At 36.5% G+C, this 24,703-nt stretch overlaps 4 protein-coding genes across 4 annotated transcripts; all 4 read right to left on the bottom strand.

Annotated features, from left to right (window-relative positions):
* Positions 1-7,816: 7,816 nt before the first annotated feature.
* LOC141691459 (receptor-like protein 33) lies at positions 7,817-8,989 on the bottom strand. Its single transcript, XM_074496198.1, has one exon. The coding sequence runs from the start codon at positions 8,987-8,989 to the stop codon at positions 7,817-7,819; it is 1,173 nt and encodes a 390-aa protein (XP_074352299.1).
* A 1,630-nt stretch (positions 8,990-10,619) lies between these two features.
* Positions 10,620-14,236, bottom strand: LOC141688965 (receptor-like protein 33). The gene has a single exon (XM_074493120.1). It carries the CDS (start codon positions 14,021-14,023, stop codon positions 11,420-11,422), a length of 2,604 nt encoding a protein of 867 aa, XP_074349221.1. The 5' UTR covers positions 14,024-14,236; the 3' UTR covers positions 10,620-11,419.
* A 220-nt stretch (positions 14,237-14,456) lies between these two features.
* LOC141688966 (uncharacterized) lies at positions 14,457-16,907 on the bottom strand. The gene is made up of 8 exons (XM_074493121.1): positions 16,483-16,907; positions 16,250-16,332; positions 15,817-15,964; positions 15,603-15,702; positions 15,467-15,503; positions 15,216-15,364; positions 15,072-15,136; positions 14,457-14,887 (listed from the first exon to the last, which is right to left on the bottom strand). Exons 1-8 carry the CDS (start codon positions 16,738-16,740, stop codon positions 14,795-14,797), a joined length of 933 nt encoding a protein of 310 aa, XP_074349222.1. The 5' UTR covers positions 16,741-16,907; the 3' UTR covers positions 14,457-14,794.
* A 4,143-nt stretch (positions 16,908-21,050) lies between these two features.
* LOC141690365 (peroxiredoxin-2-like) lies at positions 21,051-23,041 on the bottom strand. The gene is made up of 3 exons (XM_074495170.1): positions 22,814-23,041; positions 22,425-22,504; positions 21,051-21,456 (listed from the first exon to the last, which is right to left on the bottom strand). Exons 1-3 carry the CDS (start codon positions 22,966-22,968, stop codon positions 21,203-21,205), a joined length of 489 nt encoding a protein of 162 aa, XP_074351271.1. The 5' UTR covers positions 22,969-23,041; the 3' UTR covers positions 21,051-21,202.
* Between the last annotated feature and the right edge of the window lie 1,662 nt (positions 23,042-24,703).

Raw genomic sequence — 24,703 nt, 5'->3', positions numbered from 1 at the left:
TAAAAAAAACACTTGTGGAGATATATTTTTGTTGAGGAATTATGAGTAATTCAGAAGACTTGGAAAGTTCTGCTGACGTAAAGAGAAAGAAAGATGTACCCGAAACCATAACTTTTAACAGTGAATGAAATACAGGTTCACAGATACAAAATGCCAAGAAAAATGATCACAACTGAGTCACCAGGCCTTGCTCGAAGTCCTGGCTGCTCTTGAAGAGAATATTGCCCCTACCTGCTGCGTTTGGGATGCGCACAATATCTCCACCAGGATAAAACAGCTCGGAGTTTATGTTAACAGCAGCAACAAAAGCTCCACTTCGACCAGCACCTCAGTCGCCGGAAAATATCAGCACTTTAGGACTTGTGGGAGAGAAATGCAGAGAGGTTGAAGAGAAGAGAAGAGAATGTAGTGTGTCTAATACATTCACTTTAACCTCTATTTATAGGAGAGTAAAAAAATGAAACTGTCCACACACTTAATGTCTGAATTAAACTGCTTCATTAATGAAAAAATCAAAACTGATCAGATTTTGAATTCATTAATAAAAAAAAACAAAACTGATCAGCTTTTGAATTTAAATTATTTGTAACAGCTTTTCACATTAACACCCACATTATTATCAGAACTTAAGTTAAGTTCTGATTTGATTCATCAGTACTTAAGTTCTGATTCTGATATCAGAACTTGTTAAGTTCTGATTTTATTCATCAGTTCTTAAGTTCTGATTCTGATATCAGAACTTGTTACAGATCAGATTATTTGAAGGTTCAATATATTTAGACTAAGTCCACTAACAAAGTGACTTAGCCTATTTCAGTACCCAGCCCAATAATCCAGTCACCGATAAATAAATTCGAATTAAAATAATTCTCAAATAAATAAAATCCTCGCCCAGGTCGCCTCGCGTACGCGAGACGCCGAGACATTCGCCCAAATCGCCCTTCGACCCGGTCCGGTCCGGTGCGGTGCGGGGCGGGGCGGGGCGCGCGTGTGAAGCACACAACAACACAATGGACCATCACACACCTTAGTAGTTGAACAATTTCCAATCATTAGATTTTAGGATTAACATCAAGAACGTAATTAAATTAAGCTCTAAAATCCTAATTTTCTAACAGTTGATTGGCATATAGATGATGCTAACTTGGTAAATCTTTTGTGGGATTGCATGGAATCTAAAGTGTCTGACTTATTTTCTCACTGTCAAACAACAAAACAGATATAAACTTATTTTGACCTTCTTTATTCTAGGAAAAATAATGCAAGTCGGGTGTATGAAGCATCTCAAGATTTAAATCATTATAGTATGGGGGGAATCTGTTACTGATCATTTTCCAGAATTTTCAAAGCTTAACGAGGAGTTCAATGCGCTCTTGCCAATCACTGTTGATGTTAAGAAAATGATGTAACAAAGGGAATTGTTATCTATGATGACATATCTCCGTATCTTGTGTCCAGAATTAGTGTAGTTCATTCTCAAATCTTAGGGAATATTTTAGTGGGAACAGTGAATGAAGCTTTTGCGAGGGTATTAAGAGTTACTCATGGGAGCCCTACCAAAGTTGTTTCAAATTCTTCTATTTCTGATACTTCGGCGATGTTCTCACATAATTTTGGTAGAGGACAAGGACATCAGGAACGTGGTTCTGGAGATTGAGGGGGACTACAAGGTGGTCGTACTAGAGGAGGAGGGCAAGGAAGTTTTCAGGGAGGTTTTGGCCGTAACCGTCATAGGTGTTATCATTGTGGAGACAAAGGTCAACTACGGGACTTTCTGCAAAAACTTTAAAGTTAAGATTCGTTGGTTTTAACGGGGTTACGTTTGCGATCGGGGTTTCGTTTACGCCCTAACTCTTAATACAACCACCAACAATCATCATTTCATCATCAACACACAAACTCCTCTCAAGAACATCATGTTCTCGATGCAACAACAATCAACCTTAAATCTACTCAACTTAAACTTCAAGATCTCAACAGTACCAATTGGAAATTTAATGGTGTTTCTCCGGATAGAAGGGCTAATGTTGCACTTAGTGAGGGCATGAACAATCTCAGATTGAATGAAGATCAAGGAACAATAACATTATCCAGGGAAGAATATATCAAGTGGACTGCCTCTCAAGCTAATTCTCATCATGCAGAATCCTCATCCACATGTGTGTTTTTTCGGACTTCAGGAACTCCTACTGCAAACCTTTCATCTTATGGACAAAGGATATAGTTTATTGACTCGGGAGCTTTTGATCATATGACGGGTAATGCTTATATGTTCAGTACTATGACTTCTTCTAGCTCATTACCTGGTGTAACTTTAGCTAATAGTTCCTAGTCTATTACCAAATGGATTGGTATTGTTTCTCCATCACCAAACCTGTCTTTATCATCTGTTTTTTATGTGCCATAATTTTCATTGAGTTTATAATCTGTGAGTCAGTTAACTAAACAACTTGATTGCACTATCACGTTTTCTCCTACATCTTGTATTTTTTAGGATCAAAAGACGAAGAGGACTTTCGGATTGAGAACTGAGTCAGGAGGATTGTACTACATCAATGACACTTCTACCACAACTACCACTGTCACAACTACCACTTCCAGATCATCTCATTCCTCTTCTTTATTTCAATTGCATTGTTGGCTTGGTCACCCATCAATATCTAAAAAAACACTTGTACCCTGAATTCAAAAAGGTGCGTTCCTTAGACTGTGAGTTTTGTGAACTTGGTAAACATAAACACGTGTCTTATATTTCTCGAGGGATAAGTCGAGCCAACTCTTGTTTTGATTTAATTCATAGTGATATATGGGGACCTTTTCCTACTACTTCTCGAAGAGGATTTCTTTATTTTGTGACATTTGTTGATGATCATTCTCGTTGTACTTGGTCATTTTTTTATGAAAAATAGGTCTGATTTTTATCATATATTCACTATTTTCTTTGCTAAAATCAAAAATCAGTTTGGAAAATCCATTAAAATATTAAGAAGTGATAATGCACCAGAATATAGCACAACCTTACCCATTTCTCAATTTCTCCACTCTAATGGTATTGTGTTGCAAACTTCTTGTGCATATACCCCTGCACAAAATGGTGTAGTTTAGCATAAAAATCGCCATTTATTGGAAACAACACGTTCTATGATGTTTGCGATGAACGTGCCAAAGATACATTGGGAGGATGGGGTTCTTACAGCTTGTTACCTAATTAATAGAATGTTATCTTCTGTGTTACGTAATTAAACACCGCATCATGTTCTTTATCCTGATAAAGATTTATTCTCTATTCCGCCAAAAACATTTGGTAACACTTTGTTTTGCACAAAAACTTGGTCTAGGAGGTGGTAAACTAGATCCAAACGCCATAAAATGTGTTTTCATGGGATATTTTAGGACTTAAAAGGGATACAAATGTTATAGTCCACCTCCGTCGAAGTTTTGTCTCTCGCGATGTTATGTTCTTTGAAACAGAGTCATTCTTTTCGTCTCCCTCATCTAATACAGAACTCGATGATATGCAATACACGTATAGTCCAGATTCGTATCCAATATTGTCTGAATCTACTACTCTCATTGATATGGATAAAAAGTATATCCTAAAAACATATTAAATATCATATTAATTACACTTGGGCTTCTTGTCTAAAGTCCAATACAGACCTGTCTGGTCCGAACTTGTAGCAGACTTAGGACGACCCATGTAGATAAGGTCCACCAGCAGAGGTCGTCAAGGTCCACGAACACAAGCTATTCACGGACTAAGCCCAATACGGCTGGACGAGCAGAGACATGTGTCCTAAACGGACTCAAAGTCCTACATAGAAGGTCCTGGAGTTCCTTCCCTTATATGACTCCTAATCACCATCTAAGTTGAAGACTTGCCCACCAAGTCTCCCAACACAAGTTTAACCCTAGACTCACCTTTATATAAAGGGCTCTACCCCTCAACTTAGAACTACGTTTTTGGCTTGATTCTCGACCATACAGAGATACGTAGGCATCTTGTAAGGACTGATAACCTGGCTGAGACTAAACATAAGTCATTAGTCTTAGCTAAGGGCTGATTACGTTAATCACCATGATTAGCAAAACTTATAAAAGTTAAAACAAGATTAGCTTTTCAACTAAATAAGTTTCGTGAAGGCCAGAGTGCTCACGAGCACTAGAACAGAATTTTCTCCTCATGTCGGATCAGACTACCCTGTAGGAGACTCCCAAGGTCAATCAAAAGTAGCCCAGACCGACCAGACTACAAAAGGAGGCCATGTGGCCGACCAGGAACCTCTGTAGGACAGCCCGGAGGGCCTCAAAGTCCATTAAGACCACCCTTGGCCGACCAGCTGGCTACAAAAGGAGGCCATATGGCTGACCAGGAGCCTCTGTAGGACACCCCCGGAGAGCCCCAAGCTCAATCAAGAGTAGCCCTGGCCGACCAGGCTACAAATTGAAGCCTTGAGGCCGACCAGGAGCCTCTGTAGGAGAGTCTTGAGGCCTTCCAAAGTTGTTCTGATAGCTCCCTTGAGAAATTTTGTGCGAATTCATAAGAAGGGGTTGACCTCCAACGGAAACAAGTTTTGTGAAGACCAAGACGTCCACGAGAACGAATTCCATAAAGATTAGAACGTCAGAGAGAATAAGTTCCGTGAAGACCAGAGGATTCACAGAAACAAGTTTCGTGAAGAGTAAAGCGTTCACCGTGACGAATTCAGAGAACTTTTCCTCCCGGCTGATCAGACCCCCCAGAGAGTGGCCATAAGGCCTACTAAGCCAATTCATGAGTTGTCGATGAATTTCACACATGGATGCAGTAGTACGTATTTTAAAGTATTTGAAAGGAACTCCTGATATTGATTTAATTTACGAGAAACGAGGTCACCTTGATGTAGAAGCCTTTTCAGATGCTGATTGGGCAGGATCTCCATTTGACAGATGATCGACTACTGGTTTTTGCGTGTTTGTGGGGGGAAATATGGTGTCGTGGTAGAGCAAGAAACAACATATCGTTGCCTGCTCTAGTGCTGAATCGGAGTATAGAGTAATGACTCAAACTACTCGTGAAATAGTTTGGTTGAAACAATTACTTAAGGAGTTAGGCGAAGAAATAAAAAGGACCAATACAATTATATTGTGATAACAAGTCGATAATGTATATTGCCTCAAATCCAGTTTTTCACGAGCATACATAATACATTGAAGTTGATTGTCATTATGTTCGCGAGAAACCGTTTGAATGATGTATAAATACTAAATTTAGTGTGACGGATAACCAATTGGCGGATATATTTACAAAATCCCTATCTGGAAATCGAATACGAGTCATCAGAAACAAGCTGGGCAGTTCAAATTAGGGCTGTCAAACGGATAATTCGGATACAGATTTGCCTATATCCGTATCCGCATCCGATAATCCGTATCCGCAATTATCGGATTCGAATACGGATAATATCAGCTTGATTTCGAATACAGATAATATCCGTTTTTTCTTGGATATAAATGTAGATATTTCGGACGGATATCTGATTTTTTGAATTTTTTGATGTTCCAACCGTATTGAAGATGATTTTTATAACATTTTTTACGATTAAACACAAATGATATACTTATGTTATATATGTATAAAGTATGTGCACAATTATATGAAATTTGTATAAATGTATTTATTTAATGCATTTACACACACTATAAACTAAAATATATATATATATAATTATATAATTTAAATATCATATATTTATTTAGTTTCGGATTCGAATATCCCGAATTCGGATACGGATAATATCCGTTTTATTTCATATATGAATAATATCCGTTTTTTCTCGGATACGAATACGAATTTTTCAGACGAATATCAGATTTTTCGAATTTTTTTGACAGACCTAGTTCAAATATATTGTGTAACAAGCTGGGCAGTTCAAATATATTGTGTCCTACACTGCTACAGCTTGAGAGGCAGTGTTAGAATAATAATATATTATAAATTATTACGTATTTGTATTATATGTTACGCCCCTCTCATTGAGGGTATAGATTAGTATCATGTGTGAAAATATAGATATTCTTTACAAGTATATACCACAAACAGCATGCCTGTGAAAAAAACCAAATTACTAAAGCCAAAGTATCATACAATTTGACCGAGGGACATGGACATATTCCCCGTGTTTCCTCCAAGAAATCGTGATATAGTCGTAGATCTAGGAACATTAATTCTCTTTCATGTAAATAGATCATAATCCATATGACGTAGACACTAGTACATTTACCTATTTTCTGTATAACTAGTTAAAGAAAAGTAGCAAAATCAGGTATCCCCCTTTCACCTTTGATCAGATATAGAGGATTCGAACATCTGTTGTCTCCCTCACGTGATGTCGAAAGTTGGAACCGATGCCGAAGGGTAACCCGTATGCATCACTCCTCTAAGCTTTGGAGTTGATGCTTAGAACATTATTAATTTATTTACAAACCCATGTCTCTAGAGTCTAGACTAGTGGGAGAGTGTCTTCTCCTCGTCCAGATGCAAGTGAAAAACATGCCCCCAGGACTACAGCTAGCCACAAGTAAAGCTGTTTCTAAATTTTACCTTCTTGGTTACAACTAAGAAAACATGTTAAATGAGAACCATCTATAACTCCATCTGAGTCAAAACTGCAGAAATTTATTCCTTTTTCTAATCAATTCCAAGAAAGTGGTGGATCTGACATGCATATGAATTGCTGAAATGAAATAGCCCAGCCTTTTAGACTTCTCCGATCCAGATAATAGCCACCAAATGTTGCTACTTGCTAAATGCTAACCATAGGTCTACTATAATTTTCTTAGTATAGGAAAAATCCTAAAATGACTAAATTAAGCGTGGATAGATGATGTGACCCCTTCATACACAAAAAATTTCAACGCTTCCAATGGAGCAGATCCAAGATCCTCATTACGATGTCTGGCCAGTGGCCAGGAATTCACTTCACACCCTCAGGTGAGCCGTGAGCGAGTCCTGTATAAGCACTGGACAACAGTCACTCTGTTCTCTTGAATCGCAGGCTGATCAGAATTCAGAACCAGAAGTATGCATGCGTGCCAAACCAATACTATTTACTGATTTTCTAGCTACATGCAAGTCAGCACTCTTAAATTTAACTCATAATAACAACAATAAGAAACAAATCAAACCGGAATGATCAAATTAAAATAATATACGATAATAGTTTTGATTCCACCATTACTTTTTGTAATGTACTTGTCAAAAGAAGATCACTATAGATAAGAGAAGAGGTTGATACAGCTTAAATTTTCTCCTCCTTGCTATATGGCTATCTACACCTTAGGAACTATTCGACAATAACCAATATAACTCAACTAAAAATGTAAAATAGATGAGGCATGCATAGCTAAGCATCAGTTGAGAATGTGTCCTGAAAACGTTGTAATTAGTGCTCTGACAATCTGTGTCAATTTATCATGCATACTAAGTATACATGCAGGATGGCTGCAGCAGAACTTGAATATGACACATTCCTTTAATCTACAACATAATCGAGATGCCACAGCATATGTAAGAGCAGACATTGTCCTAATTCTTGAAATTACCATCTAAATTTTGACCATGCTTCTAAATTTTTAAGGTAACCATACTGAATTGTGTTACTGCAATGTTAAAGGTTAATCCGAGATGGACCTAATGGAATAATTGTGATGAAATTTTACATTTGTGAATGATAAGACTATAGGGATGAAATGCAACAATGTCTAGCTATTGTGAAGCCAATACCAAAGACTTGCAAATTTGCAGTGACCAAACAGGAGATGCAGAGCCAAATCTCTACAAGAATTTTCGAATCTCAACTCTTCTGATCTTGTGGCCTAAGCCCGTAATACATTTCGTCTGTCCAACCTTGAAAATCATGTATCCTACAACAAATCCAAGCACCACTCCACTGCCATATCCAATCACCACAAATTCCCAAGTAAAACCACTAAAAAAGTAATCATCATCACCATCTTCTTCTTGCTGCGTCTCACTAACTTCTCTCTTGCACTTTTTGGACATTGGTGATCCACATAGCCTCAAGTTCCCAGCATAGCTATCATTTCCAAATGTATTAAACTGAGCTCCTTCTGGTATATGACCGCTAAGATTGTTCTGAGAGAGATTCAGGTGCGAAAGAAAATTCATACCTGTGAGTTGTTGAGGAATCACCCCCTCGAGTCTGTTAAAAGAAAGGTCTACAGACTCTAGCATCGACAGTTTTCCAATCAAGGTTGGTATATGGCCCGATAAATGATTGTTAGATAAATTGAGATGTCGGAGTGACTTCAAATTTCCAATGTATTCAGGAATTTCCCCTTCGAACTTGTTTCTGGATAGATCGATGGTTGTGAATATAGTTAAAATCCTGACAAACTCAATCTCTACCCCTTTCATGACCATGCTCACTGTGTCACCATAATAGGGACTCCCCATATAACTCACTTCCATTTTATCGACCTCCCCATTCATCATAGCCTTGAAGTTTCTGAAATATTTTGCTGGCAGAGGACCCAAAAATTCATTGTCGGAGAGGTCAATGATTCTCAAGCTAGGGAATGGATGTTCTGTCCTAGAAGTTTTGTTTACAACACCATGAAATTTGTTTGATTTCAAAATAAGAACTTGAAGATTTTGAAGATCTTCTAACCATTGTGGGAAGGTATCATTTAGTTGATTACTCCCAAGATCAATTACTTCTAAGTAATGAAATTCTGCAAAAGAAAGAGGGATTGTTCCTTCTAGTTTATTACCATGCAAATTTAAATATCTCAACTCACGGAAATTAGACAAAGTCGATGGGAGGTTTCCCTCAATATTATTCATCCGCAGATCAAACACCCAAAGACTATAGTTTAAACTTGTTGCACAAGTGGGAAGCACACCAGTAAAATTGTTATGAGACAAATTTAGAATATCAAGAGAGCTTACGTTGCAGATAGAGGCGGACAATGATCCTTTGAGCATCTTAGACTGTAGATCGAGATAAATTAGGTTGTTCCACGGAAAATGCTCAAGACTACCTGTTAGGCTGTTGTGAGAGAGATTTAAATGAAACAAATTTCTCCCTACAGACTCAAACCACTGAGGTATTTCTCCACTTATTTGGTTGTTTGAAAGATCTAGGTACTCAAGGTTTTCTAACGATCTTATGAAGTATGGGAACTTCGTGAGCTTGCAAGATGACAAACCTAACCAACTGACATATGGAGGGAGCATGACTGTACTTGTAAATGTCAGAAATACACCAATACACTGCTAAAATTGTTTGAGGAAAAGTCTAGAGAGGTGCTGTTCACAAGTTTAAAAAATGACTGTGGAATGGTTCCATATAGTAAATTGTTCTTACAAGAAAAAATTGTCAGTGCAGATCTAGATGAAGTGATTTCATATAATTGTTCTGTGAACTCGTTACCTCCTAGTGATGGACAGTGGAACAACGAAGATGGCAGTGTTCCGTTTAGCAAGTTATACTCCAAATAGAGACTTTGTAGTTCTGGAAGGCAGAGAGCAGTTTGTTCGGAGGGCAGGGGTCCGGTTAAAAAATTATTAGAAAGGTCTAAAAGTACAAGTTGTGTAAGATTGCCAAGCCAAGAGGGAAACAAGCCACTAAAATGATTGGAACTGAGCTCCAACTGAGTAAGTTGAGTATGGTTTCCAATGGATCTTGGGATTGGCCCGGAAAATTGCAAGACCAGAATGACAAATGTGTCAAGGATTCGAGGTAGCCTATTGAATCAGGTATTTCACTAGAAAAGTTGGTTTTTGAAAAGATAAGTCTTTTAAGACTACTACTACATCCCCACTTAACTTTTGGTAAGTTTACAGTAAGATTCGAGTTAGAGTCTATACTTAACTGTTTCAAGTTGGGCAGATGGAAAATTTCTTCAGGTAGTACTCCGTGTAAATCATTAAAACCAAAGAATATGATCTCGAGGAAAGAAAGTTGAAAAAGAGTGCTGTTAGAAGGGATGGCTCCTGCAATCTGGCTACAGGTCAGGTCCAGTCCGATCACATCCCCGGTTACCTGGTTACAGGTAACACCGTCCCACGTGCAATAATCAGAACTCATGCTCCAATTCATCATCTTTGGACGCGAAGGATTACCATTTGAATTACAATTTTCAAGATTATATGCAGAAATATTCATCGTCAAGCCAAGTTTAAACTGAAACAAGGCAAGTTTTTGCATGTCATGACTCAAATCTGTAGTAGTAGTTGCATTATGAGATAGTGAAACTACAACATGATGATTTTGCAGGACGAAGACCATGGTGATGGAAAATAGCCACATGCATTTCAACATTTTTCTCTTTTGTTTAATGTTACTTCACTGCAGCTTGTCTATACAGATGCTTTCAGACAGAAGACAAAAATGTGAAAGGCTACATGATTTCTGATTTTCATTTGTCTTTGTATAGGAGTATTGGACTAAATTATTAACGGAGATAAGACCACAAAATCCAATCTTACTCGGAAATAGAGAGCAATTTGTTATTGAGGTTTTTGGCAAAACAAAAGTTGTTATCGAGATTCAAACTGATTTCACTCGTTTTTCGTACAGTACAATTAAAAAATTTATCAAACCTATGTAGATCGAAACGAATAATTTAATGTCCAGAACGAATAGAACATGAGCCGACAAGTTTCTAGAACTAAGAAACTCCAAGTATTGCAATTTAACTCGAAATCATGTGCTTACTTGATCTTCTTCTGAAGTTGTCATATTTTGGTCAGCATTGTGGATGTTAAGGTTTCTGCTAAATTATGTTAGACATCTGCGTTTGCTTCCCTCATAAGATCACCAAAATCTGACACAAAAGATGCGTTTATTAGGTCCAAAGCTCTAAAGAAACAAATTAAATCCGTTTATATGTATTAAGCGTCAGAGTGATTTATCCAAAATTTTGATCAAACACTAAATCTTATAATAATCAAATGAGAATCGCAAACATAGCTTAGCATCGGGCTGAGAACATGTCCGAAAAACATTGTAATTAGTGTTCTGACAATACGTCTTAATGTGTCATGCATATAAAGTATACATGCAGGCTGCAGAAAAACTTAAAAATGACACATTCCTCTAATCTACTGCATAATCGAGATGCCACAACATATGTAAGAGCAGACAGCAAACCAGTTCCTGAGATTAGCTTCTAAGTTTTGGCCCTGCTTCTTAATTATTCAAGGTAAACCATACTAAATAGTGTAACTGCAATTTCCAAAGGTTTATCCGAGATGGACCTGACGAAATAATTGTGATGAATTGATAAAATATTACATTTCTGAAAGATAAGACGGGATTGAACACATGCAACAATGTCTTGCATTAGTGAAGCCAAAACCAAAGACTTGCAAATTTCCAGTGACAAAGCAGAAGATACAGAGCCAAAATCTCTACAAAAATCTTCTAATTTCAATTATTTTGACCTTGACGCCTAATTCTCTGGCGATAATGTCTGTAATCCATTTCGTCTGTCCAACTTTTAACATCACGTATCCTACAACAAATCCAAGCACCACTCCACTGCCATATCCAATCACCACAGCTTCCCAAGTAAAACCACTAAAAAAGTAATCATTATCGCCATCTTCTTCATGTTGCGTCTCAATAATCTCTCTCTTGCACTTTTTGGACAGTGGAGATCCACATAGCCTCAAGTTCCCGGTATAGCTATCATTTTCAAATGTATTAAACTGAGCTCCTTCTGGTATATGACCCCTACGATTGTTCTGAGAGAGATTGAGGCGCGAAAGAAAATTTAAACTTGTGAGTTGTTGAGGAATTATCCCTTGGAGTTGGTTAGAAGAAAGGTCTAGTGACTCTAGCATTGACAATTTTCCAATCAACGATGGTATATGGCCTGATATATGATTGTGAGACAAATTGAGAGATCGGAGTGACTTCAGATTTCCAATGTATTCAGGAATTTCCCCTTCGAACTTGTTTCTGGATAGATCAATGGTTGTAAATACAGTTAAAATCCTGACAAACTCAATCTCTATCCCTTTGATCACCATGCTCACTGTGTCACTATAGTACGAATTTCCCATATAACTCCTTTTCATTTTATTGACCTCAGCATTCATCATACCCTTAAAGTTTTTGAAATATTTTGCTGGCAGAGGGCCCGAAAATTCATTGTCGGAAAGGTCAATGATTCTCAAGCTAGGGAATGGATGTTCGATCCTAGAAGTTCTGTTTATAATACCATGGAATTTGTTTGATTTCAAAATAAGAACTTGAAGATTTTGAAGATTTTCTAACCACTGTGGGAAGGTATCTTTCATTTGATTACTTCCAAGATCAATTACTTCTAAGTAACTAAATTCGGCAAATGAAAGAGGAATCGTTCCTTCCAGTTTATTACCATGCAAATTTAAACTCCTCAGTTTGCGGAAATTGGACAAAGTCGATGGAAGGCTTCCCCCAATATTATTCATGCGCAGATCAAATACTGTAAGACTGTAGTTTAAACTTCTTGCACAAGTAGGAAGCACACCACTAAAGTTATTATGAGACAAATTCAGAACATCCAGAGAGCTTACATTGCAGAGAGAATCGGACAATGATCCTTTGAGCATATTAGACTGTAGATCGAGATACTTTAGGTTGTTCCAGGGAAGATGCTCAAGACTACCAGTTAGGCTGTTTTGAGAGAGATTTAAATAATACAACGAATTCCTCCCTACAGACTCAATCCACTGAGGTATGTCTCCACTTATTCGGTTGTTTGACAGATCTAGGTATGCAAGGTTTTCCAAGGATCTTAAGAAGTGTGGGAACTTCGTGATCTTGCAAGATGACAAGCCTAACCAATAAAATTCTGGAGGTAGCATGACTGTACTTGTAAATGTCACTAATAGACTGTTGTGAGACAGATCAAGCTTATCGAGGTATACAAGGTGTGAAAACCTATCAACATCCAATACACCGCTAAAGTTGTTTGAGGACAAGTCCAGAGAGGTGATGTTCACAAGTTCGAAAAATGACTGTGGAATGGTTCCATATAGTAAATTGCTGTTGCATGAAAAAATTTTCAGTGCAGACCTAGATGAAATGATTTCAGATAACTGTCCTGTGAACTCATTGTGTCCTATGTTTAAAATACCTAATGATGGACAGTGGAACAACCAAGATGGTACTGTTCCATTTAGCAAGTTATTCGACAAATAGAGAATTTTTAAGTTTGGAAGGCAGAGAGCAGCTTGTTTGGAGGGCAAGGGTCCAGTTATTGAATTATCTATAAGGTTTAAAAGTACAAGTTGTGTAAGATTGCCAAGCCAAGAGGGAAACAAGCCACTAAAATGATTAGAACTGAGATCCAACTGAGTAAGTTGAGTAAGGTTCCCAATGGATCTTGGATTCGGCCCGAATAAATTGCAATCCGAGAGTGACAAAGTTGTCAAGGATTCGAGGTAGCCTATTGAATCAGGTACCCCTCCACATAAGTTTGTTTGCCTAAAGTTAAGCATTTGAAGACTACTACTACTTCCCCACTTAACTTTTGGTAAAATTACAGTAAGATTGGAGTTAAAGACTAAACTTAACTGTTTCAAGTTGGGTAGATGGAAAATATCTTCAGGAAACACCCCGTGTAAATCGTTAAAACCAAAGGCAAGGTACTGGAGAGAAGAAAGTTGAGAAAGAGTGGTGTTGGAAGGGATGGCTCCTGCAAGCTGGCTACAAGTCAGGTCCAGTCCGATCACGTCCCCTGTCACTTGGTTACAGAGAACTCCGTCCCACGTGCAATAATCAGAACTCATGCTCCAATTCATCGTCTTTGGATGCGAAGGAGTACCCCACGAAACACAATCTTCAGGATTCGATGCAGAAGTATTAATTGACAGGCCAAGTTTAAACTGAAACAAGGCAAGTTTTTGCATGTCATGACTCAAATCTGCAGTAGTAGGTGCATTATAAGACAATGAAACTGCTACATGAAGATGTTGCAGGAACAAGACCATGGTGATTGAAAATAGCCACATGCATTTCAACATTTTTTCTCTTTTGTTTAGTGTTACTTCAGTGCAGCTTGTCTATATTATAGATGTTTTCAGACAAAAGACAAAAATGTGAAATGATGTATAACTTTGTATGTTAATTCTAAGCGTGGGGAATTAAATAATAATGATGCATTTTTTATTCAATGTCTTTTGTTTTAGGCACAAAGGCGGTCTTCTAGTTCTAGAGCACAAAAGAAGGAATGTGTTAACACGGTGTCCTATTAACTTAATATAGGAGCATGAAACTAAATTATTAACAGATAAGACATCAACTTTGACTACAAACAAGACCACATAATCCAAATCTTACTCGGAAACATGTGTGCCATTCCTCTATTAATATTGATTAGAACACCGCCTGTCAATTAGTCTAAATAAGGAAGAAAAGAAACGGACTGAAAGTAGTTCTGGTGTTGACCCCAGGAGATGAACAGAATGTTGTTAACGAGATTCGAACAGCTTTCAGCTTTGTCATTGTTATTAAAATACAGCACATCATTTTCCGATAGTAAAGATGTACTCTGCAATGGTCTTTGCAGAATCGCACATGTTTTAAATAAAAATTTGTCTATAAGAGGCGAAAACTCATCATTAGATCAGAAGAAAACCAAAACTAATGACAAATATTACAAACTTAAAAGGTGCAGAAACAAGTATAAACTCTAGGTATTAAACCAAAAAACGCTCAACATAGAAGTTGCATAAACAGAAACATCCGGTGCCTAATCACAGCTAAAATATTCACTTAAAAAGGTTACGAGCCGATTATGTCAATCTTTTCCACTTAACTAAGGACAACAGGTCATTCTTTTCCATAGGCTTCCAGTTGAGTACTCTGTGCTTGAGCTTACGTTTCTCCTGAAATAATCAAGATAAATAAATGGTAAGTAGTTCATCGTACAAGTCTGTCTGTGTCGAATGCACATTATAATTTAAGAATACTCAGGCTTGACAGAAGATAACCATAATACATGAGAAAATTCTTAGACCTGGTATCAAAGTCTGGTATGCAAAGGCTTGACAGAAGATAACCATATATTACCTGAAACTGAGATAGTTGATGTTGAGGTTTCGGCTGAATGAGTAGGCCATTTTCGACTAGTAATCCTGCATTGTTTTTGAAGTTATTAGTACCAAAAACAGAGGAGTATTTTCAGTGATCATGATGTACTAAAAGAAATATAACCTGGTTTTGAGAAGCCACTAATTTTCGAAAGAATTGATGAATCAAAGGGAAGTGGTTTATATTTGAAAGAAACCAGTGATGCTTCTGTCTTTCTGTCGCTTTCTTTCTTGATTATTCTGGTTGTACCATTAGGCGCATCACTTGGCTCCCTGCATTTTCAAGATAAAAAAGAATACTTTCTTCTCAATTTAGGAGCATTAAGCCAGTATCAACCCTAAATTTTACTGAGTTTTTAGAGTTCAAGGGCTTACTTGAGCATCGCATTTGATCGTCGAAGAATGGGCATAGCTGAGAACAATGCACAGAAGAGAAACAAATTGTGTTAAGAATTCACTTCAGGCTTTATAACTCAGTCACCAAAGATTAGAAGAGAAGTTGGATCATTACGCTGCATTATATATCGAGAATGATATCTTGGAAAATCTGCATGCCAGCTTACTTTATGTAAAGCTAGTTTTTGAGAATATTGTTGACAAGTGGCAAGTTTCTGTACAACAGCATAACTCAAAAATCAAAATCTTGTTGCAGTAATTTCATGTATAGGAGTTTTACAAGACTTTGATTAATGTATTAAAAAGGTGAGATATATATATGCTCCTACTTGTTTCAAGTTGTTGACTCTGATTTCTGTTTCAGAAACACAATCAGCTTCAGACACCTGATGATCGAGATTAGCTGAGACGCTACCAAGATGATCGACAACTGTGACTATAGCTCGACATAAGTACTCTTTTGTATTGTTTATGACCCTGTAATTACACTTACTGCAGCGTCAATAAACTATCTGTACAAATATTATGTGGTCATTTGCAACAATATATTGCTGAGTACATGCTCCATCTATAAAGAAATAGGCAAATTCAGTAGCATGACCGACCGTTCCATTGTTAACACGAACTCGTATCAATGGTGTAAGCAATTATGCAGGTAACGAAAATGAATCCTTAATATGTGCAAATTTGACAAATGAGCAATGTACAATGTTTACATTTGTCTAAGGAAAAGAATTTACAGATATTAATCGGGGGACTTACATGTGCTTATGTGTTGCATTCCGAAAAGTCGCTTGGCAGTAATCAGCAGCATTATGAAGCTGAGAGCGCAGGTCCTTAAGTTCCTATTTATACAGCAAACCAGAAGAAAAAAAGTGACAGAGTGCTTAATGCAAATGTATAATACCAAATTAAATGAACTAAATTAATTCACATAATATCGTTTGCACGAGTACTGAGTACTAAATGATGTGAATACTTGAATGTACACTAACTTGAAGAGATTTGTCAAAGCACAGTAGTTCATCAGCTCCTTCTGCTATGGCTTCAGCTTGTGCCTCGGACTCGGCCTTTGTTTTAGCATCTTTTTCATCTTCAGCTTCACCTTCAAATTTAACCTCTGGGTTTGTTTTTGCTACTACTTCTATCTTAACTTGCGCTTCTGTTTCATCTTTAAGATTTTGAGCCACAAATGGCTTTGACTCCACCATTATTCTCTTCAATGTACTTGCTCTCTGGCTATGTAGGAGCATATATTAACACATATATACTCTGATGAACATGATGGGCTACATATATGATCACATGAAAGAAGATTCAAGATCTCTCACATGGTGAACAGAAGTGATATATTCATGTGAAGTGCCTAATATAGCAGTGAGTGAATAAGAGAGAACTAACAAACAAATAAAAAGGAGAGCACAGCAGAGTGCATTAAAAATGATAACACAATATCAAGTGTTGCAATTATCAGAGTTTTGGCAGGTACATAAACATACAAAAGCATAAATACAGACAGTCCCCCGTGACTCTTTGTTCTCTGCTTCTTTCAAAATGTATATATTATTCAAAATTTACATAAGTTAGATAATTTAGATTGTGAAGTTTTACATGACTTGCGTTTTCCACCCCATACATAAGCTTGTCTTGGATTCTTAAGCACATGCACCGGTTTAAGGTACAGTAGTTTTATTTTATTGTATCGTTAGTCGGTTAGTCGCTCTGCTTAATCAACACGTATGAAACAGCCAGCGTGTTGCTAATGCATTATAATGGATTAAGCACTAAGCAGGAAAATATTAGATTCCCTGTGCCTTTTCCTTTGTTATTTTGTTGCCATTCCTTATTTCCACTGAGAACAATAATAGTTAAGTTTTTTTGTGCGGTAAGTTGTTAAAACAGTGTCAACTCTACAATTTTGTTAGGGCTTGACTTGCTAGTTGCAAAAACTGGCCTGGGCTTGTGCTGAATCCGAATCTAAACTACCTGAAACCAAAAGCCTTCCGAGGGACAAATTTAGAAAGAAAAATAGAAAAAAAAAGTAGAGAGCCCTGCTCAACTCAGAGCACTACTCGTTGTGATTATTAAGTAAGAGATTAATGGATAGTTGTATGCTGAAAGTTTAGAAACTTGTGACAGCCTCAACTCTCAAGGTTTAAATAGTTTACCTGGTTTTTTGTCATCCGTCTGTGCTTGCATTTTCTCTCTTGTCATGGGGTCCTGGTAAATCTCATCGTCATAGTATGTCAAAACTAGTTAATACAATATGCTTTTGTCCAGGGATTGTCGTGTTTACTTGTGTGTATGTGAGCATGTAGCCAGACTTGATTATGACACATTTCCTCAGTCTACTGTAATTTAACTGGAAATTTGAGATCAAATGATAAGCTAATACCAAATTATTGGAATTTTGCTATGCTAAACAAAAGATACAGAGCCAAATTTCTGTTTCATCTGTGTCTAATCTCCATCCTTCTGACCTTGAGCCCCAATTAAAGCACTTTGGTTTTCCTAGCATGAACGTCATGTATCCAACAACAACCCCCCCCCCCTACACTCCACTTCCATATCCGATCACCACAGCTTCCCAAGTAAAACCACTGAAAAGGTAATCATCACCATCATCTAAATTAATCTCCTGTTCATCTTTCGTCTCAGTAATTCACTTTTTAGACAGTGGACGTCCACATACCTCCACGTTACCCGCGTAGCTATCATTTTCAAATGTATTATATTGAGCTCCTTCTGGAACATGACCTCTAAGATCAAGGACTTCTAAGTGAACAAATTCAGAAAAAGAAAGTGGAATTGTTCCTTCCAGTTGATGGAATATTCAGACTTCTTAGCTTACGGAAATTTGATAAAGTTAATGGAATATTTCCACTGAAACTATTCATCCGTAGATCAAGCACTGAAAGACTGTAGTCTAGATTTGTTGGTCAAGTGGGAAGTAGGCCACTCAGATTGTTATGAGACAAGTTGAGGATATCAAGAGAGCTTAAATTGCAGATAGAGGCAGGCAATGTTCCGTTAATGAATATTGAACTGGAGATCAACATAGTTTAGGTTGTTCCAGGGAAGATGCTCAAGACCGCCTGTTAGGTTGTTTTGAGAGAGATTCAAATACGAGGACCTCCATGTCAACCCAAACCACTGAGGTTTTTTAAGGGGTGGAAACTGTTTAACATCCAAGACCCCACTGAATTTGTTTGAGGATAAGTCCAGAGAGGTGAGGTTCACAAGTTGAGAAAATGAGTTTGGAATGGTTCCATTTAGTAAATTATTTCTACAAGAAACACTCTCCAAAGATGACTTAAGAGAATCAAACTCATAAAGTTGTCCTGTGAACTTATTAGAACCTATATTTAAGTCTTTCAGTTATGGAAGATCAAACAAACCAGATGGTATTATCCCGTTTTAGAAAGTTCTGCTCGAAACTAAGAGTTAATTGTGGTAGGCATAGAGCGGTGAGATTTGTGGGCAGGGGTTCAGTTAATGAATTCTCTGACAGATCTAAATATACGAGCTGTCCAAGGTTGGCAAGGGAAGGCGGGAACTGATCAATGAAAATGTTACGACTCAGGTCAAGCAATCCTAGGTTTTGAAGATTACTAAAAGAATTGGGAATCTGGGCACCAATTTTTTTTGAAGTCAGTCCTAACAGAGTAAGCTGAGCAAGGTTGCTTATTGATCTTGGGATCTGTCCAGAGAAATTGTTATAACTAACATCAAGAAAATCTAAGTTTTGAATATTAAAGAGAGAATCGGGAATTTGTCCACTAAAATGATTAGAATGCAGGTCCAACATTTTTAGTTCAGTAAGGTTACCTATTGACCTTGGGATAGGCCCAGAGAAAACTGCAATTCACTAGTGTCAAACTGATTAAAGACTTAAGGTAGCTTATTGAATCAGGTATCCCTCCAGATGAGGTTGTTTGTAAAAGGGAAACCATCCGGAAACTACTACTGCAGCACCACTTGTTTTTGGTAAAACACGCAGAGAGATTAGAGTTAAATTGTATTCCGGGTAATTTCAATTTGGGTAGGTGAAAAATCTCTTCAGGCAGTACTCAATGTAAACCATTAAAACTGAGGAGAAGAGAGTTGGAAGAGGGTGCTGTTGGGAGGGATTACTCCTACAAGCTGGCTGCAACTCAGGTCCAGTCCAAGCACTCTCTTTTCATCTGATCGCAGGTAATTCCTTCTCACGTGCAGTGATCAGAATTCATGCTCCAATTCGTCGTCTGTGGATGTGGAAATACATTCCCATATCTAATACAAGATTCAGAAGCAGATGAGTAAATTGCCATGCTAAGCTTAAACTGAAAGAGTGCAAGCTTTTGCATGTGAAGATTCAAGGAACAAGGTCAATGTAATCGCATATAGCAAGATGCATGTCCTCATATTCTCCTCTTCAAATTATTCAGTAGGATTGCATACTAATATATATGCAACCACATAATTTAGTTTCAGCAGCAGACAGCGACATCCAACACCTTCAGCATAGGCATTTAACAACATTTTTTACCATTCAACAACCGTGACCAGAAAAGAAGAAGAAGGAATAATCGTGCCTTATTTGGTAAATAACATTCCGAGTGCCAAAACTGATCACTATCATGAATTTGTCATCAAAATTTTAAACATGGGCCATTTGTAATAATGCTACACTTTCAGCTTCTGCAATAAAGTCCCAAAGAGATGGAAAGTTTTTAACTTCACTACATTTAGAGATTACTAAAGTAACATGTCTGCTCAGATCTCCGTTGTATTCGACTAATACACTTTCGTGTCCAGTTCATTGTAAATTGAATATCTATATCACTGGTTGCTTGTGGTTGTAAATGTACAACGCTGATACTCGAGGTTTAGCGTTATAAGTGGACGTCAGTAGCACCAGCTGATACTCGAGGTTTAGCGTTATAAGTGGACGTCAGTAGCACCAGTAACAAAACCCTCAGTAATTTGCCTTCTCAACTTAATATTATTGCTTCCTTCAAAATCAAAAGTCCTTGAAGAAGGCTCTCATAACAAGACTAGAGACTTTAACAGCTGACTTGAACCAGTCTTGAGGTCAGAAACTTGTTGCACAATAATATCTGTCTGAGGTGCAGGATAAAATTAAGAGTAGCAGATAACTTTTTAACATCCAATTTTGCAATATAAAGTACATTTACAAGGATTTTTCAATCTGTTTTACATCCACAATTCCAGCAGAAACTTAAATATGGACACTGCTGCAATGTCACCTGTTGGCTGCTGCTTTCTTTCACACAGAGTCGTTGATAAAATCTCGTAAGCAATCCTTATCAAGTAAATAAATACTTTTCTTGAGCTTATTGAACTGTAAAACAGTTCAATTCGTATATTACATCTCATAAACAGAACAGAAAAGCTTAAATCTGGTGCTTATTAAAAAATATTTCTTGCTTAACATATTTTCTTTTCTGTGTATATAAGATTAAGGTAATAATTCTCCAACATGAACAATGACAAAAACAGTTTTATGAAATTTTTGAAGATATTAAGGATTGCAAACAAATATAGCCCACATTTCTCGACATTCATGGAAAAGGCTTAGGATATTAATGGAAAGCAGCCAATATCAATAGGTCTCAAATTGAGTTCAGACAAACCATAAACAAGTCTTAACTTAAATAACACGAGATTCATACTGATTCTTAAAAAGATATCAGCAAAACCAGAACTGATAATTTAAAGAGTCTTGAGGAGATCCTCTGCGCCAGAAACTGTGAATTCTCCCCCGGCTTCAATGTTAACAGTCTGGACCTTGAGATCATCAACTACTGCAGCGAACCTGCGAGAACGAACACCTAGCCCTTTCTCAGTAAGGTCAAGCTCGAGGCCAAGGGCATGAGTGTATTTGCCAGAACCATCAGCTAAGAACTTGACAAACTTGGTGTCTGGGTAAGTCTTTCCCCATGCCTTCATCACAAATGGATCATTAACTGCAAGAAACATCACAATCCTCCTTTATATATGTCCTTCCCTAACGGTAAGGGGCTTAATATACAATCACTCCATAAACAAAATTGCAATGAAAATAAACACCAAAAGTATACTACGACAACGAGAACTACCAATTCAAAAGGCGAAGCACAAGATTAACTGGTGCTCAAAAGAAACATTTAATTGTCCCCTGAAAAAACCAAATGATTCACAAATAATCATATATCTTTTATCTTTCAATCTCCTCATTTTATCATTCAATATAGGGATGCAAAAATTTATACCACTTACGCCTCTTGTGGTCTAATCATCCTAGACAATTGATGATTAGCTAGTAAAACATACATATATGAAAACAGGGGGTAAAGCGTACAACCACTCACTCACACACATCATCAAACACTCATTCGCACACACATCATCGCATATTTATCAATTTCACATATCCATTCAGCATAATCAAAAGTAGATAATTACAAAAAAACAATTAGCTATGACACAAAAGTAGACTACGACGAGCACTATCAATTCAAAAGGCCATACACAAGATTAACAACTAGTGCTCAAAACAAACATTTAATTGTCCCCTGAAATACCAAAAGCTTTACACATAATCATAATATATATTTTTCCTTTCAATCTCCTCATTTTATCATTCAATTTAGGGATGCAAAAATTAATACCCCTACAATTTACGCCTCTTATAGTCTAATCATCCTAAATGCTTACATTTATTCAGTACTCCTAACAATCGATAATTAGCTGGTAAAACATACATATATCAAGACAGGGGGTCAAGCATACATATATCAAAACCGTCAAACACTCACTCACACACACACAAATCTTTGTCAAACACTCACTCACACACACACACACACCTTTATCGATTTCACATATACATTCAGCAAAATAAAAAGTAAATAATTGAAAAAACAATTAGCTAAGCTAAGACAAAAGGCCATACCACTGATCAACAAGATCTCACTGACACCCTTAGCCTTAAACTCCTCAGCCTTCTCAATAAACCCGGGCACGTGCTTCACACTGTACCAGATCCAGCCAAAAACCCAAATCAAAATCATAATAAATAAACACTTACAAATTAAAGCTAACTTATATCAGAGTTACACAATTAGCTCTAAATCAAATTATTTGTAGGTATTTATATATTCCCCACATACAATTACCTACAAATCTAAACCATAAAAATAATACAGGGAATTGATTGATTTGGAGCTAGTTGTGGATAACTAGTACACAATTAGCTCCAAGTCATACGATTCGTAGCTAATTGTATATTAGGCAAATACAATTAGCTATAAATCTAAAATAAGACAAATAAAAAATATGTACCTGCAAGTAGGAGTGAAGGCACCAGGAACACCAAAGAGAACAACCTTTTTACCAGCGGCGAGAGAGTGAATAGAAACCTCCTGAAGCTGATCATACTCATCGAAATAAGCGAGAGTTCCATCGGGAAGCGAGTCACCAACTGCAATGGGAGCCATTTGTTTAGGGTTTGGTGGAGATATTACTTACAACTTGTGTATGTATAGAAATGTGTTTGACTTGGGAAATGCTTCTTGTGTATGTTCCTATTTATACACAGGCGTGTGATATAAAATTAGGTGTATTATTTGTTTTTTATTATTTTTATGTGTCTTTCTTTTTTAGAATATACGGGTTTACATTGTACATCTGCCGAATATCGAATCAATTAGTTGGAGGAATGAATTATTTGGTAACATTTGACGAATTTGGTAATTTATTGATTTTTCTTTTACGTTTATTAATGGGGAAGTTACTTTTTTGAAATGGAAATATTACAGTATTTTTAGAACAAAAAGGGGGAAAAAATGAAGACATGGTAATTTTGAATAATGATATAAAAAGGTTTTAATTTCAGGTCTCGTAATGTACCTGGACACTTTCTCCTTGTTGCACACACGTTCATCTACCCACCCCACTTTAGGTAAAAGTAAGTTCAAACACGACATTACGCAGTCCTTATCCTCATTTTTGCAAGTAATATAGTAATATAGAAGCTTTTTTTAATGTGTTTTTCTAAATTTTTCTGTATAATATGATTTTATTGAGTTTTAATTTTTTAAAAATACTATTTTTTTACAAATATATGATTTTACAAACCGCTGCAACCAAATGCAAGTTGAAATACAACCTGATACAAACTCAAATGCAACAAAAAAATCATTTTTTCTTACTCAACTAAGTTATTAACGTTATGAGTTGATATTAAAATAAATATCAAAATAAGTTTATTTCTATATTTTAGTTCTTTAAAATGAACAAGTAATTTAGTATACTTATCCTAATCATGTACTTTTGAAATTATTTTAATTACCACTTTCTCTCCCTTTATCTCCCTCATTTTTGTACACTTTTCTTGTTAAATGTTCTATTCGATTTTATACATTTTAAAATTTAGTAAAAAAATAATAAATTATAATATAAAAAATAACTACACCCCACTAACAACCAATATTTTTTTAACTACGACCATTTTATACATTTAATTATTGATTGATTCTATTATTTTACCCATTTTTTTTCCTCATGAAATTACATTTTTTTCGTAACTTTGATACCTAAACTAAATGTACACGATCAACGGGACTGAGAGCAAATCCAATAGTGTTCTAATGGATTTCTTATAAATATTATAAAATATTAGCTCTTAGTGATTTAAAACATGATTTTGAAATTGAACTCCAACAATGATCCTTATCTTCATTCCTTAATAATATTATATTAATAAATTTGAAAATATATGGACAAAAAGTGAGAGAGAGAAAAGTAAAAATAAGAAAGAGAGATTAATTTTTTATTGCTAAAAGTGTTATAAGTGAGCACTATTAGTTCCTTAAATATAAAGAAGGAAGACCATATCTTAGTGATTTAAGGAAGCGCTAAGACACTGCTGGAGCATCATTTTTTGTCAAAATCCTTATAATTGAATTTAAAAGCTCATATAAGGAATATAAGGGAGCTGTTGGACTTGCTCTCTGAGAGCACTAAACTGCTCTGAGAGCCCTTCTTTATTTAAAGCACTTTCGATGGTATTGATGAAAGAATAAAATCAATAAAAAAAAGTCAAATTAATTATCCATAAAATATAGAAGGGCCCATACATAAAAATCGATATATTAAATGAAAACTGACCAAAGACTTGAACGATGGGAACGGAGAGCTACCCACTTTTGATGCTCGAATGCGCCTGTAATC

The sequence above is a fragment of the Apium graveolens genome, chromosome 10, assembly GCF_009905375.1.
Source record: "Apium graveolens cultivar Ventura chromosome 10, ASM990537v1, whole genome shotgun sequence".
NCBI classification, from domain to species: domain Eukaryota; kingdom Viridiplantae; phylum Streptophyta; class Magnoliopsida; order Apiales; family Apiaceae; genus Apium; species Apium graveolens.
The sequence above is the reverse complement of the archived record's forward strand: the minus strand, read 5'-3'. Positions and strand labels throughout refer to the sequence as shown.